The following is a 17,713-nucleotide window of genomic DNA, read 5'->3' on the forward strand; positions in this document are numbered from 1 at the left end:
AGCGTACTACTCGTCACATTCACCCACTCACTCACTGATGGTAGAGGCTGCTAATGTGAGGGACCATCAGTATTAGCTGGTCGCATTCATACACATTCACACACCTCTGAACGACAGCAGGAGCAGTTTGGGGTTCAGTGTCTTGCTCAAGAAGATTTTCTGTATCTCTCTGAGATACAGAAAATCATTCATCCCTGCAGCTATTAGGCTTCATAACTCTCTAGCCAATGGGAGATGAGCTGACAGACACCTGAATTACGTGTTTTATGTGATTTTTATAATTTTATCTGACGGACACCTGAATTTCCCTTCAGGGATTAATAAAGTACATTCTACTCTATTCTTCGGCATGTGACAGCTGGAGCTGGGATCGAAGTGCCAACCTCCCGATTGGAAGACCCCTGACACTACCTACTTAACCACAGTCGCCCACTTTTTAAATTGAACATTGTGAGTCATTGTGAAGTGAAACAAGGTAACCACATCTGACTGAGATTCATTCAGTCACAAGTCTGGCTCCAACCCTGATCTGATTGCTGCTCAGAGTACATGACATATCCTCATTATCAGGCCTTACAGTGGTGTCCTTAATCCCTTAAGTGTGTACTTCATCTTCAACCTTGTATCTTTCTCTGCTGTAGCCTACAGTTTAGCACCTTTGACCTCCTTTGATCTTCTCTTTCTTGACATAAACAAACCGACTTTAAATTGGCCGGACTCCTTTCGGCGGATTGATTTGATTGCAGTTTGCCAGCCAGGGTCAGTCATTGCAGCTGGGTCTGTTCTTCAAACAACCTTCTGACAATTGGTGTCCTGTTCAAAAAAGCATACCACACATAAACTCTACTCCCGCCCCACCTTTGTCTTTATTTTATTTATTTATTTGCTTTATTTTTATTTTTCTGTAAAGTGACTTTGAATACCATTAAAAGCGCTATACAAATTATTATTATTATTATTATTAAATGTCATCTTGTAATGACCTTTCAAGGTTCAAGTGCTCAATATTATTTCAAAGGCATGTAGGTGTCGATTATGGAAGAGCTTTTACCTCTCACTGGAAAGGCTTCAGATCTAAGTGTCACTGGTTAGTTCATATCTAAAGAGGGGCTGAGGTCACATGTGCATGTGGGTCAACATTGAAGTAGTCCTTGAAAGTTTTCCGAGCTGCATTATAATGGAGTTATGCAGACCATACCTCTTGTCTGGATTACTTTGGAAATCAAAAGTGAAGTGTCAATGTCTGTTCTTTAGGTTCACATTCAGATAAAAGGAGAGACCTGGGTGACAGAGATAAAGCTGCATTGGTTTACTTTTCTCATCAGTCCTCCTTAAGAAAATCTACTGCCAGCTTTTTTTTGCATTTAATATATTAAAACAATAATTTTTCAAGACACAATGTCTGTTCCAGCAGTTTCTCCCATAATTATTATTGCAAATTAGGAGTCTGTTTGTACTGTAGGATGGCGAAGAAAGCAATTTCAAGACGTCACTTGAGGCTTTGGCAAATTACATTGAGTTCTGAAGTCTCCGGAAGGGCATCCGTAATGTTGCAAACAAAATGAAAAAGAGAGCCAGAGGGAGTTTAAAACCCTCCCCAAACAGCTTTCCTGTTGCTGAGTGAAGTGGGTGTGAATATAAGTTTGTTTTCAGACACAGGTTCTAATGAAGCATGCTGGTAGCCAACAATAAACTTCAATTTGAAATTCTGCAAAGAGATCTCATACAAGAAGCTTTTAAACATATAAAGACTGACTGGGATTATTCACTGAATAACAAAACATCTTGTCAGAGGTATTTATTGGTCATCAAATAAAAATACAAAGCATCAAAATTTGGGCCACGGCCAGAGCAGAGGAGTGTTCTGGATATAGTCCTGGAAGGTTGGGTCAGCTCCCCACTTCTTCATCGCCTGCTTCTCCAGGATGGGGATGCCGCTGACGTATCGCAGCAAGAACCAGACGAAGAGAGGCGACGCCACGCTCAGGTACTGTGTGCCCTTCATCACTGAGGAGGCTGAGAGCCAGAGACCGGACCACTGCAGGATCTCCCCAAAGTAGTTTGGATGTCTGCTGTAGGCCCACATTCCGCTCTGTATGAACTTTCCCTAAAGGAACAGGGGGAAATTAGTTGTCACAGTCAGCAAATATATCATCTTTGATTGGTCTGTTGTAGTTTTGTAGTTTTAGTTGATTCTCTTAGAACTTTTAATGCTTTTAAGGATCATGTAACCTCTGTTATTTTTATGTTGCCTATTGGTTTTATCTTTCTTTCTGCATGTCTTGTTGTTATAAAGCACTTTGTGACTGTTGTCTGTGAAAAGCACAATATAAATAAAGTTTACTTACTTACTTTTACATGTGATGAAGCTCAAACAATTCTTTACTTATCTCAGGCTGCTGTTTTTGAAACCCCTCATTTCAGCCTCTGTCTGAAAATGCTTCAACTCAGCTACCATCTCTATTTAAGGCTCTACCATCATTCTAAATGGCAAGCCCTCTGGAAGCCTCCTTCACTGTTGCCATGCAAAAAAAATTTGACCATTATTCCCTTTTAAGGAGATTCAACAACTGGTAATGCCACGATTCAAATCTCATGTTGATCTCACTGAATTCTCGTGTGATGTTTTGAACAAGCCTTTCAGAACAGCCTGCAGTCTCATGTGGGGATAACTCCCAACACATGTTTACCTCACAGTTTGTAACTCTGCATACATTTAGAAATCACATCCAACTTTTTAACTTCATATTAGTTTTTTAGAGTGTAAAAAACAAACATATTGCCTCTTTAAGGGAAACAGTACTTGAAAAAATCTGTCATGGTCATAACAAAGCAGATGGTAAGGGGGAAACTTCTGGAGTAGCAGTGACAAGGAATACAAAGTGAAATCCACACTGGACTAAATAAATATTTGATCAAGGTGTGTCCGTTATTGTTTAAAAAAAATTGAAACTTGCTATTGCCTCATTTTGTTCTTGGTTAGAAATCTTTTGGAGCTAATGTTTTGTTTCTTGTTCTCTTGTTTTTGGTATGAAATATTAACTTTTCCTTTTATCTGACTTTTTTTCTATAACCTAACCCAGCAGAAAAAAGAGTTGCCAAGAAGTATATGAATTATAAAAATGATATTACAAGCTGAAGCTTTAGTTAACATTTGCAGTGTTGATAAAAGAAGAGGTGATGTAACTTAATGGTTTGCATGTCCCTGTCCCAACTGTTTTGATACGTGTTACTGGCATTAAATGTAACATGAGCATACACTTCATAAAACAATAACATTTACATATATGTGATTAGAGCAAAAAATGCAATATCACTTGTTAGCAGCATCAATACTGCATAACGACTTGTTGCTCTGAAGGAGTGTTCAACACAAATTTAAACTTGTCACACGTCAATGCCATATAAATGAGTTTGTGGACAAGCCCTTTAGTTTTGAAGATTTTAAGCTTTATGTTGTTTTTTAATCTAATTCAGGGTATGCTGAACATGAAACATTAGAAATCTGGTTGTATATCGATAAACATGACAATTGCATTATCAAAGGTTTTTATGATCTGCACTTTTGTGTCTTAATTAAATACATCTCAGAAATTATGTTCAGCACTAAGAATATTAATTAACCCGAAAAATGGTCACATGCCAAACATTTTTTCTTTAACGTGTTATTGTAAGGGTTTTGCTCTGTTATGATTAATGATATCCATAGAAGATGTTTTCTTTTTTTAGAGGTTTAAACTTATCTACATTATCCATAGTTTTCCTTTGCATCTACTTCCTTATTTTTTTTTGTGTTTTTCACTTCAATGCATGTTTTTTAGGGAGGGGGAGGGGACTAAAACTACTACTACTACTACTACTACTACTACTATTACTTCCATTATTCTACTAATTCAACTACTACTACTACTACTACTACTTCTATTACTACTACTAGTACTATTACTTCTACTACTACTACTATTACATCTACTACTTCTACTACTATTACTACTACTACTACTTCTACTATTTCTACTACTACTACTACTACTACTACTTCTACTACTACTACTTCTACTACTACTGATTCTACTACTACTACTACTATTACTTCTACTTCTACTACTATTACTACCACTACTACTACTTCTTCTACTACTACTACTACTTTTACTATTACTTCTACTTCTACTACTATTACTTCTACTACTACTACAACTACTACTTCTACTACTAATTCAACTACTACTACTACTACTACTACTACTACTACTATTACTTCTACTTCTACTACTATTACTACCACTACTACTACTATTACTACCACTACTACTACTTCTACTTCTACTACTACTTTTACTATTACTTCTACTACTATTACTTCTACTACTTCTACTACTATTACTACTACTACTACTACTACTATTACTTCTACTACTTTTACTACTTTTACTACTTTTACTACTTCTACTTCTACTACTACTACTACTTCTACTTCTACTACTACCAGAATAAGACTTACGGCATTATCTGGGTCACGTTTGAAAAACCATTTCTGCTGGTCAGCGATCGCCTCAGTAGCGAAGCCAACGCCCCAAACAGTCCAGCCAATGTAGTCCCTCGCTCCCAGAGGTACATCTTGCCTCTCACTGTTTAGCATTAGGGTGGGCAGGAGGGTCATAAATACCCACAATGCTGCAAAAACAGGAACACAAAATCATCTTCATCTACGTTTGCTATAATACCACCAAAAACTACAAGAGCTGAACTAACAAGACCTACATGAATAAATGTATATGTAATGATTCTGGAACAAGACAATGATTTATTCAAGGCTGCCCTGCAGACCTGGTCAAGGACTGCTGCAATCGGCAGAAGGCTTTTAGGGGCTGCCAGGTACCTTGAACGGTCCAGTACACAAAGAAAGTCCCTGGGCTCTCTCTGACATTGTTGAACCTGCGATCATGACCGTCCTTCAAGATCCGCATGAAGAGGAATGTCCCTAGCCTGCAGAGAGAACATGGTTAACGTCTGTTCACATTAACTAAGACATTATTCATTAACCGGTTGTTAAGGTTGTACACTCATTAGTTCCTCCTCTGACCTCGCCAAGAACCCTACATAGCTCTACCAAACTTGTATGCAAGGAAATACAACCTGCATTCCTCTGCAGGAGATTTATGGAACCATGCAGGTTTTTCACTCTGTGATGTTCCTCAATACAGGATCAATGTGGCCTCACCTGAGTCCCCATGCCGTCACACACCCAGTCTGCACATTCTGACGGATGTGGCTGGCTCCTCCCCAGAGACGACTCAGGTGGGCAAGCAGTATAAAAGTGCCAGATCCTGTTAAAAAAAAAAAAGAGAGAGTGAGAGACAGGTTGCAGGATACAGGTATGTCGGACAGCCCTGTGGAGTGCGTAAGGCGTGTTCAATAAATCTTTTACCCAGGATACTGCAGACAATTGGTTCCAAAGTTCAAGGGTAAAATATCCAGGAGCAGAGTGCGCAGGGCAGAACCAGAAGAAGAGGACGAGTGTAGGAGAAGTGTCAAGGTGATTCATTGGAGAAATTGGAAAGAAATCAGTCACTGGTGTCCACAGGTAAGCTGCACTGTTCTACGCTCCGTTATTTTGATGATCGGATGTATTGAGGCCGAAAAAGCACCTTGAATTACTTTGTAGATCTCCAAACTTCATTGCTACTCGAGCACTTTACTTCTCATGCACAAAACTAGTCCCAGGTGTCAATAGCTTTATGAAAAATGACTTATGATTGGGTAAAAATCTCAAACACAAGGGCTACAATTCATGTTTATATCAATTATTGTTTTCACTATTGGTTTCCCTGTCAATCTGCAAACTGAATAGTTAAAAATGGTTGCAAAATAAAGCCTAGAGCCCAGGGTGACGCCTCTCCACTGCTTATTTCCTGCGACGAACATCTGAGTCCCCAAAAAATCAGCTCTTCTATCACATCAGACAAAAAAATTATGATAAAGACAGATAATTAAGACAGTGGAGATAAGTAATATTTCTTCAAAATTACATTGAATTGAAGCGTTGTTGGCCTAGCGGTCTAAGCGCCCCATATACAGAGGCTATAGCCCTTGTCGCAGAGGTCGCAGGTTTGACTCCAACCTCGACCATTTTTTTTCCATGTCTTCCCCCACTCTCTACTCCCTACATTTACTGTCTCTTAAAGGCAACAATGCCCAAAAATACAACTTTAAATCACATTATATCACCTCAGTTATACTTGCAGATAATCATTGTCAAACAATTAATCCATTAACAGTATCGACTCTAATATTTAATGTTATTTAAAGCTGTTTACATTGCATTAATAAATCTGTACTGCTGTAAATGTTGCTCAGGAAGTTTAAAGTGGCAGTAAATTATCAAAAAAATAAATAAATTAAGAACAGGTTGCACAAATTGTTCATGCAGAAACTGGGCTCACAAAAAGCCCCCCTTCCTGGTTGAAAAAGAGAGTCCCTGTTGAACCTTGCACGCCCCTGATCACATGAAGCTAAGCTTATTAGGATCAATGCTGCTTTAAGATGAAGGAGGAGCTTTCTTGTCTGTTTCACAACACAGCTGCCTTAGATAAGAGGTTTTATAACTTAAGGTGACAGTTCAATATTTGAGCTTAAAAACGCATTTATACATGAATCCCTAAACAGCTGACTGATGGTTGAGGAGCTTCTCTACAGGCTGTTAAAGTGTTACATTATGATTCGCTTTTAAGATCAAGTTCACTTTGCATGGATTAATATTTCTGAATAACAAGTCAGGCTGCCAAAACCAGTCTGCACATGGCCACACATCAACCATCCAGAAGTGAAAATGCATCCCTATCTATGATCCCTATGGTGGTCAGTTGTGTCCACATTACCTGCCAGATCATAAAACTTCTCGGTTTTGAAGGCAGCAGCCAGAGCCCAGCCGGCCCACTGGATGCCCAGGTCTGCGGCGGCACATTTGGCCAAAGTGCTCCCCATGATCATGTCCTGCAGGTCTGCGAGCAGAGCAGGGATCTGAAAGTTTGTCATGTAGGAGCCACTCCTCCGAGAGCAACACAAAGATATACACAGGATGGTTAAAGTTCAGCGCCGCTGCCATTCTTAGACTGGGCGTGGCTTCACCGCAGGGGACTCTGGGTAATGAAGTCATAAAGGCTCAGAGCAGTTTGCATGATTCCTGAGATGGAGGTTATATTATGGGTTAATTATGTTAGTTTGCAAGAGCACTGTACTTGACAGTTTTGAGCAACTTGTACTTCAATATTTAAAATTTCTTCAACCTTATGCCTCTCAAAATAAATAAGGGAAGTGAAAGTTACAATTCAATTCGATTCAATTCGATTGAATTCAATTCGATTAAATTAAGTTAAATTAAATTAAATTAAATTAAGTGAATTCAATTCCAAATTCAATTCAATTCCAAATGAAGACTTCATTTGCAAAAACAGATAACTCACTTTAAAAAAATTAAAGAAATGTTTCAGAAAACATTTTTTTCTATTACTAGCTTTAGGCATTATCAATCAATTTAAGTTGGGTGGCTTTGACTAAGTCAAAATGACATTACTAATAAGATGTATCTTAAATATGTAACTTATGTAAAATATGTAAAAATCTATATTACAAAGAAATATGTTTTTTGAAAATTTATAAAAACTGAGATATCTGTTTTTGCACATGAACTCTTCAAATACTTTATTTATCCCCGTGGGGCAATTAAAGGGCCAGAGAGCAGTGGTATAAAAGTTAGGTCAGTAGCTGCACAGCAGCAATATGTACATTCTCAATTTAAATGTAAAATTTAGATTTGAATTAAAATTAAAATGAGAAGTGTGGGAAATATGCCATGGTTGTGGTTGGATAGAGAATAAATTAACCAGGGCAAATATATATATATATATATATATATATATATATATATATATATATATATATATATATATATATATATATATATATATATATATGTATATATATATATATATCTCAACAGAGAGTATAAGTAGCTAGTACTGGGTGGGTAAAGGGGTCAAATGAACAGTGCATAAAGAATTCAAGTACAACAGGAAAAAATGTGTAAAAAACTAATACTGAATGAATAAAGTGGATAAAGTGGTCACTGTGAATGTAGAACAGAAATACATGGTAAATAAATATGTAACAGCTGAATGAGGTAACTTATACTGAATGGATAAAGTGGTTGTAGTGCATGCAGTAAAACACCTTTGACAAGAGACCTGCATTTAAAATGGGGTTTATGTAAATATATCAAAGTATTAGGAATATGTACTCTTGTAATACACAGACATTTGATTGGCCATCCCTGCTGCCACCTCAAAATCCAGAACTATAATTGACTATTTGCCTTTAAAGATGCAGGATATTCATGAAAATCAGTAATTATAGGAGGGGGGAATACAGCAGCGATACTGGAAGTATTGTGAATGCAGAATATATCCAGTAGACAAGGCACAGGGTTTATGGTCTGCCTTGTTTCAACATGGAGTTAGATCTTTGAGGAGGTGCACATGAGGCTATGCACATAGGCTCTGTGCAGGTGCAGGGCTACACAAACGACATATATTCAGAATGAGAATCAGAATCAGGTTTATTGGCCAGGTATGCTTGAGCACACAAGGAATTTGTTTTGGTAAACTGTGCTCTTTGTACAAGGCATAAGGATAAGGCATACAAATACAAATATAAATATAATAATAATAATATCAACTATAAACACAAAAAGAACAACAAATAGGCATGACTAATATGTACAGGCTAAACATAATGTGATAATAGTGCAGTGGTGAGTAGTGCAGAGGTAGTTTTACATTAAAAAAGTATATGTAGATGAGAGTTAAATAATAAAATAAATACAAATATGTGAATTCTGCTTGGAGAATGTTAAATTGCATATCTACATGTCTATTTACAGAGAGTATTTAGTGTTCATCAGTTCATTCATATTCAAGGCAGAAGTACAAAACAGGTTAAAGTTCGTGCCCCTGTTTGGCTACCTCAGTAAAAAATAAGTCTGGACACCCCTGAAGTGTACTTTTGAGTAACTACTGACCGAGGCTGCACACAAAATGAAGACTTGTGTCACTACCACTGAGGTGACTATCAAGAGGTTATATGAATGTGCCTCACTGTCAACATTTTAATTTCATATTACTGGACCTTAATAGTGTAAAGAGAAATTCTTACAACTCAGAGGTTGAACTAATTCTTGAGAGCTATTTGAATTTAATTGACATCGATGAGTGTAAAAATGAGAAATTAACATTGATTCTAAACTTTGCACTTTGTGAAATAGTTTTGTAAAATAAGTCCAGAGGTAATACAATGAGATATATCAATGAATGTGATATTGTAAATGATTTGTGTGCATTGAGATCAATTTACATAAACCCCCAGCCCACTTTAAAAAGAAAAAAATTGACCTTGATGCAGCTTGTAAAGAATGAGAAGAGTTAGAGGTTTTAATTCAGGGTTTAATGAAGTGGTATGAGTAATATAATACCTTAAATGTGGTGTCAGATTAGTTTCTGCTACTTGTGGTACTTGTTCCAAGTGATATTAATGACTTTTATGAAGGTGATTTGCATCTAGATGGGTTGTTGTGCAATGCTTCATCATCATCGTAATTGATAGGACTTATATAACGCTTTTCTAAGTACTCAAAGTCGCTTTAATCATCATCATGATGATTTATATATTTAAATAATCAGAAAACACATTCAGGGAGAAACTTGATTTGCATCAGTGCTGAGACACAGACATCAAGAGCTGATACAAATCAAATCATCAGCTTGTTTCAGTGTGTGACTCTGATGTCCGACTGCTAAAGTCACCACAGAGACTCTGGAAGTTGGAGAAACAATCTTAATCTTTTCTAAGAATGACTCAAATGTTGAAATTACTTCCCAAAATCTAATTTTGGTCTTGAAGTCTTCTACACTGTGCTGTATGTGGGGTTACCGGGTGGTGTTGTAATGTTTCCTTTCCTCTCTGTTTCCCTTCGTCATCAGAAATAAACACAATCAAGACTAAATATGGCTGAAAACTCGAGCCCAAAAAACAGCTCTGGTGACTTTGCTAAAAAAGTCCAACGGAGGCTGAGCAGAGGCAAAGAAAAGGTAACAGTCGGCAAGTTTTCTTTGTTTCCCCCCAAAACATCAGGGGAGAACACCATAGTGCCATTTAGCTGCTGCTGCTGCTCTGAGAAATGTGTTGTTTTTCCTGCAGGTGCTGCAAAGGCTGGGAAAGACAGTAGAGACCAGAGACGACCAATTTGAACAGTCGCTCCAGCAATTCATGGACCAGCAGGTGATTGTTCCTCCACTTTAGGAGACGTATAGAGTTACTAAAGTGTGTTTAAGTCAATACCTCCAAAGATGTAGATGCTTTAGTCTTTTACAAAAACCTTCCCACTGCTGTTTGAACATGCTGGATGATTTATTAGCTGTATAATGAGTAAATCAAACATCATAAAGGTAATAAATCTTGAGCCTGACAAGCATGTAAACCTCTCGTATCTGCAGACTGATGGGAACCGGATATACAAAGACCTGAGGCACTACATCAACGCAGTCAGAGGTAAAAAGTTTGATCATGGACGCTGCAGTGCTGCTGATTTTTAGTCTTGTGCACGTCCCTTATGAACAATGTTGCTTTTCACAGACATGCGTGAATCTTCAAGAAGACTTTCCCAGTCTCTGTTTGATTCTTATGAACATGACTGGGCTGCAGGGGAGGATTTAGGAGCCATTGTAGAGGTCTGTACATCATCTGTGAGAATATCAATCCCAGTGCAGCTTGAACACTACAAGTTCTGCAAGATTACTTCCTCCCCAGGGGGACCGAAAAACCCCTTCTTTCCCCCTCTCTTTATACATAATTAATGCAATATTTATGATCTGCCTTTTAATCAGGGAGAGGACCTCCTGTGGAATGACTTCGAGGTGAAGTTAATAGACCAGGCCATCCGCACCATGGAGTCCTATGTGAGCCAATTCCCTGATGTGAAGGTAAGGCAAGGGGAAGTGAGAGCGCAAGCAAACAGGAGTGAAAACACACAGACTAACAAAAGGCCTGAGAGCAAACACAGGGAAACTAACACACACACAGAAAGCTTTCATATCCTCAAACACACACACTCTCACACACACACACACATAATCTGTGTTTTTGAATCTGCAGGAGAAAGTGGCGAAGAGAGGAAGAAAGCTGGTGGACTATGACTCTTCCCAGCACCACCTGGAGGCGCTACAGACTGCGAAGAAGAGGGATGATGTCAAGATAAATAAGGTTATAAATTATGACACACATCTGTTTTTTTATGTGTTTTAACCTCAATATGTTCAAAGAATTACACTGACACTAATTCAAGTGTGCACACTGCAGGCAGAAGAGGAGATGTATGCAGCCAAAAGTGTGTATGAAAGCATCAACAATGAGCTGAAGGAAGAGCTGCCTCAGCTCTACGATAGGTCTGACTGTCTTTTTGCTATCATTATGTTATATATAACGCAGTGTACGTTTTTTTATATATTGTATTTTGATGTTTTTCCATTGCAGTCGGATTGGATGCTATGTTTCGGTCTTCTCAGCTATGTCAAATTTACGAGACATCTTCTACAAGGAAATGAGCACGGTATGTTCTGCTCAGCAGCTGCTTAAGGAGGTACTTTTTCACTGCTTTAGAGAAGTTTTCTGACTTCTCCACTTCTCCTCTTTCAGCTCAACCAGGATCTACAGAGTGTGATAAAAGAGCTGCAGGCTCAGCATCCAGACAAAGTGTTTGCTGTGAGGGGAATGCAACGGTAAGTTCTTCTTTAAAAGCTGCGCATTTAAAGAAAAATACATTTGACGGTTCAAAAAATGTTGCCCAAAAGTTTTGTGGTTTTGATGATACTGAAGATGTTGCAACTAATGAGTACAGATTCAGACAAACTGCACAGAGTCAGAGGTTTGGGAGTTGTATGAGGTGTATTGCAGGGAAAGGAAGATAGAGATGGATGGTCATGATGAGAGGTTTGCAGAGGAAAGGGGAAAATGGCCAATTGGAGTGAGGTGAAGGAGTGAGCACAGCTGCTGAGTGGAGCAAGATGAGGGGTTGAGAGCCCAGCTGAGAGCAGGTTGAGGCTGATCGCAGAGCAGGAAGGCAGGTGTAGGGTCGAGTGGGGATCTTATTGCACAAGGAGAAACAGAAGGAAAAATCACAGCCAAACAACACAGAGCGAAACATGCTCAAGTAAAGAAGTCAGTGGAAAAGAAAGGCCTGAGCCGTGGTCTGCCACAGAAGCTGAGCAATGATCCTGTGAAGAGTGGAAGGAGAGCTGGAATAGATATACTGTTGAGTTGACGAGTAGATGGAGCGCAGGTGTGCAGGTCTGGGCAAGTGGATTGAATGAATAGTGATCAGGGAACTGGAGAGTCACACACACACACACACACACACACACACACATACACACACACACACACACACACACACACACACACACACACACACACACACACACACACACAAACAAGGGGAACTGCCGGCACGATCAGAGCTGTGACAGAAAAAGATTTTAATCTCAAGTTTTCTCAACAGCTAACACATCTGACCTCATTTCATTCGAAACACAGGAACAGTGCAGCTGTTATGTTACACACAGATCCAAAAACTGAATCCAGAAGGTCAAAGGTCACCTGTACAATTACATTACTTCATCCTAGCATTTCAATTAAAGCAACATGCATTAAAAATCAATGAGTTTTGTTTCGTTTTTTTCAGTTCATCATGTTTTTTGTGCATATCTTTGTGCCATAAAGCAGCTGACATGGATGACAACCGATGGTCAAGAATTGGTGCAAAATAGGAACCTGTCTCTGTCCATCCCAGCCCTGTTTTTGTCTGATATGTCTCTGACCAACATTTCAGGTATGGCTCCCTGAAGAGACGAACCCTCATGTCTCCTAAAGCCTGGAAAGCGAGCTTCTCTGAGTTCCACAAGAGCTACAGTCCTAGACCAGGCCAGAGGTTCAGCTTCAAGTCTCCGGACAAACCTCGACATGGCACCCTGACCAGAGAGAGCAGCACCCACTCAGTGACCCCTCAATCACCCCTCCTGGAGAGTCCCACCTCTGAGTTCAGGGACCTGGATGCCGAGTCAAACAACAGTGAGACCCCAAGTTCTCTTACACAAGAGGAGGCAGCAGAGGGGGCGTCTGGGAGCGAGCTGAAGTCAGGAGAAGACAGCGGTCAAGTGGAGGAAGAGGAGGAGGGGGAGAAAAATGTGAAGGAAGAGGAGACTGAGACACCTGCAGAGTCTGATAATAAGGAAGACGGTGAGAAAGCTCCACCAAGTGACAGCAGCTCTGAACTGAACAACTCCTGTGACTCAGAGAGTCTGGACATGCAGCTGTCTGAGGTCGGCCCACTGCACATCGAGGAGAGAGAGGACAGCCCGGTGCACTTTGGGAGTCCTAAAGCAAACGGACTGGAGAGGAACGGGTTAGACTCTGACACTCAGGACCTGAGTAGTCCTCAGAAGGTTTGTCATTTGATCAGCAAACAGCTGCTCCTCCTACATGCATTGTTTTCAAGCATGGGCCTTGTGTTTAACATTAATGTTCTCTCTTCTAGGATGTTCCTGTGTCTCTGGATGTGAAGAACACAATGGTTTAAAGTTAGTCAGACTTTAAGTTAGCATGCACACAATCTCTCATTTATCATGAACTGTTCCTGTCTCCTGATCTTTTAATAACCGTGTGCTGTTTTAAACAGAGAAGCAGGAGACTGAAGACAACAGCTGCACGAAAGAAAAATGTGGAGACAGCCGCACTGCAGGGTCCAACTGTGGCATCATGACAGATGTACGCTGCGTTGACTTGATGGAGTTAGTTTTCCTATTTAACTTTGTATTAAAATCAGATGTTTATTTACCAGATTACACAGTCCAGATGAAACTTAAAGTGACAGACTTTAGTAACACAAACGTTTGTTTTAGATCTCCTCAGAAGTAGACATACTGTACATTCAGTTATTAGGCTGCATTTGTCATGTGTCAACTCTCAGTAAACATGCTGAGCTCTAGGTTTACATTGTTAGAAAGCTTTCTTAACAACATCACTAAAAGTCAGTCACTGCTTGCACATGGACTGAGCTGTCATGTGCTTCATTGTACCACTGACCAGAACACTGAATCTTAATTTAACTTTACTTATTTTCATGTGTTGAATTAAGCTTGTCTTCATTTTCAAACTTCACTTTTCTCTTAGGCTGGAAGTAAATAAAAATCTAAATGATCTAACAACCTGCACACTTTTATAGTTAGATTTACACTGTCAACATAAATTATTGTTCAACTCTGATCATTTTTCTTTGTATCATGTTTGTACTCATGTGTGAAAGTTTGATTATTTAATGAACACATACCCACACTCTGAAGGATGAAGCTAATGAACTGATAACAATAAAAAATGTTGTTATTTAAATTGTGTGTACACAGCTGTTCTTCTCTGCAAGTGGAGATTTAAAATGATGGGGATAAAAAAAGAGGAGCTCTCACTCAGCACGGATATTCAAACTGATGTAATACTGACCCAAACACGACTCACGTTATTGCAGAAGAAGTGAAATAGTGATTGCTTTCTGCTTTAAGGGTTCACAAAAGCACACAAATGTTGAATGTTTGAGCTTTTGAGAAATAACTGATGCACTACAACAGATATTCAATATATTGTCCTATCTGCATCATTATATGCCTCCTCTGCATCGACTTCCCCTGCAGCTTACAGCAAAGAAAACAAGCAGACTTGTTTTCTGCTCAAACATCACCAAATGTTGCTTCTGCTTCACAGACAATCCTGATATCAGCAGCTCTCAAGTTATTCAACTTTATATATTTACCACACTAACACTCTGATGTGATGGTGAACTTTAATGTCCAGACACATTTGAACAAGCTTGACCAAAAGGTATACTTTTTTCCCAGATGTCCAGTTGAGCCAAAATAGTCAAAACAATCAGCAATTAAGAAGATAGCTTCATTATTAAAATCATTTTAATTTAAAAAATGCAAAATTATATCTAAGTATGTGTAGTATGTGGTTCTGGCTCCTTTATTGCACATTTTTTTTTATGATTTTATTTTGTATGTATATGATAATTAAGTAGATTCTGATTCCTGTAAATTACATCAAACTATGAATGAGAAAATGAAAAGTAAATACATCACATTACTATATTAAATGGCATAAAAACCCACGGCTGTTATATAATTTTAAGTATTTGCATCTCCCTGAATGCTTCACAGACTGTTAAAATACATATATTTAACTTATATATAAGATAAAAAGTGTTTTTTTCTTTCAGCAAAACTTAATTATTCTAACTATTCTGTGCTTCTGTACATCCTTTGATATTATTCAATTTTATTTTATTTTAATCTTATTCGTATTCATATCTTATTTCATTCCTTCTTTGTATTAATATTTTGACTTACTTTACAAACCGTGTTTGTATAGCATACTGTAATTATTGAATCCCACCTCCCCCTTGGATAAATAAAACATTTCTTATTTGTTTTTAAATTAGTTAATACAACTTCACAATATGCAATAAGAATAAAGGGATATTGTGAAATAGTCCATTAAAAGCAGGCTACTATAATAATTCTATCCTTTTTTGTCTGCTTGTGTCTTCCTTAACATTTCCTTATTGCTTCTTCCTGATTGTCTTGCTCCATGTATTTTATGTCCATGGCCACTTTCTCATAGACGGTCATATCGTCCTTATGTAGCTTTTAGTCATTATAATTGTATGGTGCTATTGTACTTTTATTTTTTATTTATTTATTTATTTTTTATTGTTTTTTGTTTTTGTTTTTGTTTCTCCTCTCCCTTCTTATTTTTTTATTTTATTTTACTTTATTTAATTTTTTGTTTTTGTTTAATCTTGATCTTTTTAGGGAGCCTTTTTAACATCTGGCAATGGATGTAAACTAGCCTTTTGACTAACTCTGGCATATTTACAGAAGTGTTAATTAATATGCATGGTCCTTTCAAATGAAAAATAATAAAATAATAAATAAATAAAAATAATAACAGATAATGTCCGCAAAACAATACATTTGATCCAAATATAGAAAGGCCAGTGGAGTTAGTTAGATGGTATGTCAATGCAAAAATAACTTTAAAAATCTGCTTAAAATTAAATAGATTTCATAACGACAGGTGTTTCATTTTGTATAAGTTGAAAAAAACTGCCTCTGTAGTGAGATATCTCACCTTTGGGAGGATCTTTGACAGAGAGAGAGAGAGACAGAAAAGGGGGAGGAAAGGGAGGAAAGGGAGGGGCGGAAACCGAGAGCGTGTGTGCTTCATGACTCACGAGTGCTGTGAGAAAAAGTATCTCCACTTACTGTATTTCACAGACGCAGTTTTTCAGACGCCTTTAACAGCCCCTCACACGGCTGGAGTTTCAGACTGAGGTGAGCGCGTGCGTTAGTCTCCTCCACTCTTCAAAGTCAGCTCGTGAGGAAAAGTTTATTCTCACGGGACTCTTTAGTGACTCCGCTCAGCTGCGCCCAGGTAAGCTCACAGACACAGCTGAGATGAACAAAGTAATGATTGAGGAGTCATTGAAACTTTTAGAGGAGTTTGTAAACTTAAAATCAGCTTCTTTCATGAGTTTGAGTGAAGCGAGCTGTGTGAATGTGGGTGTAGAAGTTTCCCTTAAAAGGTTAGACCCTCCAGTTTACTGAGAGGACAAAGAAACCCGGCTGAATGATGAAGTAACAATGGAGGAGAAGGTGTTGACCGGTTATATTGAGTCATTAAAGCTTGTCACTCATGAAGTCCCGCCTGTTCATGAGGCGACACTGCGGAAACGTCATTCAGGGATGTTTATTGTGTTTGTGTGTTTTTCTCACAGGGAAGGAAGGAGGGAGTTCACCAGCTCTAACCATGAATAGTAAGTCACTCTGAAGTCAATTTTAACTGAAAAGTTTTTATTGCAACTGTTAGTCATCATATCTTATGAGGTGAACACTTTATAGATTTGTTCTAAAAGATTAAACTAATAAACAAATGTGACTTTTTCATTCTCAACTTAATTAGGAAATACTTAATTTATATACAGTTGTGCTCATAGGTTTACATACCCTGGCAGAATTTGTGATTTATTTTTTTTTGGGGCCATTTTTCAGAGAATATGAATGATAATAAAAAAAGCAAAATTTTTATCAAACAACTGTATTATTATTATTATTTTTTTATCATAATGACAACAGAAACTACCCAAGAAACCATAGATTCTGCCAAGGTGTATATATATATATATATATATATATATATATATATATATATATATATATATATATATATATATATATAAGGGATGCACAATATTGGATTTCTGCTGATATCGGATATGCCGATATTTTAAAACTCATTGAGCCGAACTCATTTCTCTTCTTTATTGGAATTAGTGTACAGTATTGTGGTGATACTCTTATCACATTTGTTATGTAATATTCACTTATTGTGCAAAATAAGAAAAATACTTAATACTTAAAACTTGGATGATGCTCTCCCTGAGACAATCGTAACAAAATCCACAACCACGCCAAATTTGGCCAATTTCACAATTGACATAGTAAGTAGAAAGAAGTTGAAAAGTACAACTGTACAGCAATTAAACCCAAATTAA

The 17,713-nt window shown here is 37.9% G+C and overlaps 2 protein-coding genes across 2 annotated transcripts; one reads left to right on the top strand and one right to left on the bottom strand.

The window, feature by feature from the left end:
• Positions 1 to 1,783: 1,783 nt before the first annotated feature.
• si:ch211-210c8.6 lies at positions 1,784 to 7,111 on the bottom strand. The gene is made up of 5 exons (XM_034696740.1): positions 6,882 to 7,111; positions 5,225 to 5,330; positions 4,883 to 4,989; positions 4,505 to 4,677; positions 1,784 to 2,107 (listed from the first exon to the last, which is right to left on the bottom strand). Exons 1-5 carry the CDS (start codon positions 7,036 to 7,038, stop codon positions 1,829 to 1,831), a joined length of 822 nt encoding a protein of 273 aa, XP_034552631.1. The 5' UTR covers positions 7,039 to 7,111; the 3' UTR covers positions 1,784 to 1,828.
• bin2a (bridging integrator 2a) lies at positions 5,341 to 13,821 on the top strand. Its single transcript, XM_034696739.1, has 13 exons — positions 5,341 to 5,587; positions 10,038 to 10,145; positions 10,255 to 10,335; positions 10,551 to 10,605; positions 10,690 to 10,784; positions 10,941 to 11,036; positions 11,209 to 11,316; positions 11,413 to 11,498; positions 11,587 to 11,662; positions 11,749 to 11,831; positions 12,941 to 13,553; positions 13,646 to 13,688; positions 13,787 to 13,821. Exons 2-12 carry the CDS (start codon positions 10,062 to 10,064, stop codon positions 13,685 to 13,687), a joined length of 1,419 nt encoding a protein of 472 aa, XP_034552630.1. The 5' UTR covers positions 5,341 to 5,587; positions 10,038 to 10,061; the 3' UTR covers position 13,688; positions 13,787 to 13,821.
• The last annotated feature ends 3,892 nt before the right edge of the window (positions 13,822 to 17,713 follow it).

This window comes from Notolabrus celidotus, chromosome 11 (genome assembly GCF_009762535.1).
Source record: "Notolabrus celidotus isolate fNotCel1 chromosome 11, fNotCel1.pri, whole genome shotgun sequence".
Classification (NCBI taxonomy): domain Eukaryota; kingdom Metazoa; phylum Chordata; class Actinopteri; order Labriformes; family Labridae; genus Notolabrus; species Notolabrus celidotus.

Excerpts from the sequence above, each read along its gene's own strand:
- bin2a (XM_034696739.1), top strand. The coding sequence starts at position 10,062 with ATGGCTGAAAACTCGAGCCCAAAAAACAGCTCTGGTGACTTTGCTAAA. Across the intron at positions 10,606-10,689 it reads CTACATCAACGCAGTCAGAG|ACATGCGTGAATCTTCAAGA; the intron begins GTAAAAAGTTTG and ends TGCTTTTCACAG. Across the intron at positions 13,554-13,645 it reads ACCTGAGTAGTCCTCAGAAG|GATGTTCCTGTGTCTCTGGA; the intron begins GTTTGTCATTTG and ends TCTCTCTTCTAG.
- si:ch211-210c8.6 (XM_034696740.1), bottom strand. The coding sequence starts at position 7,038 with ATGACAAACTTTCAGATCCCTGCTCTGCTCGCAGACCTGCAGGACATG. Across the intron at positions 5,331-6,881 it reads GAAGTTTTATGATCTGGCAG|GATCTGGCACTTTTATACTG; the intron begins GTAATGTGGACA and ends TTTTTTTAACAG. Across the intron at positions 2,108-4,504 it reads AACGTGACCCAGATAATGCC|GGAAAGTTCATACAGAGCGG; the intron begins GTAAGTCTTATT and ends CTGTTCCTTTAG.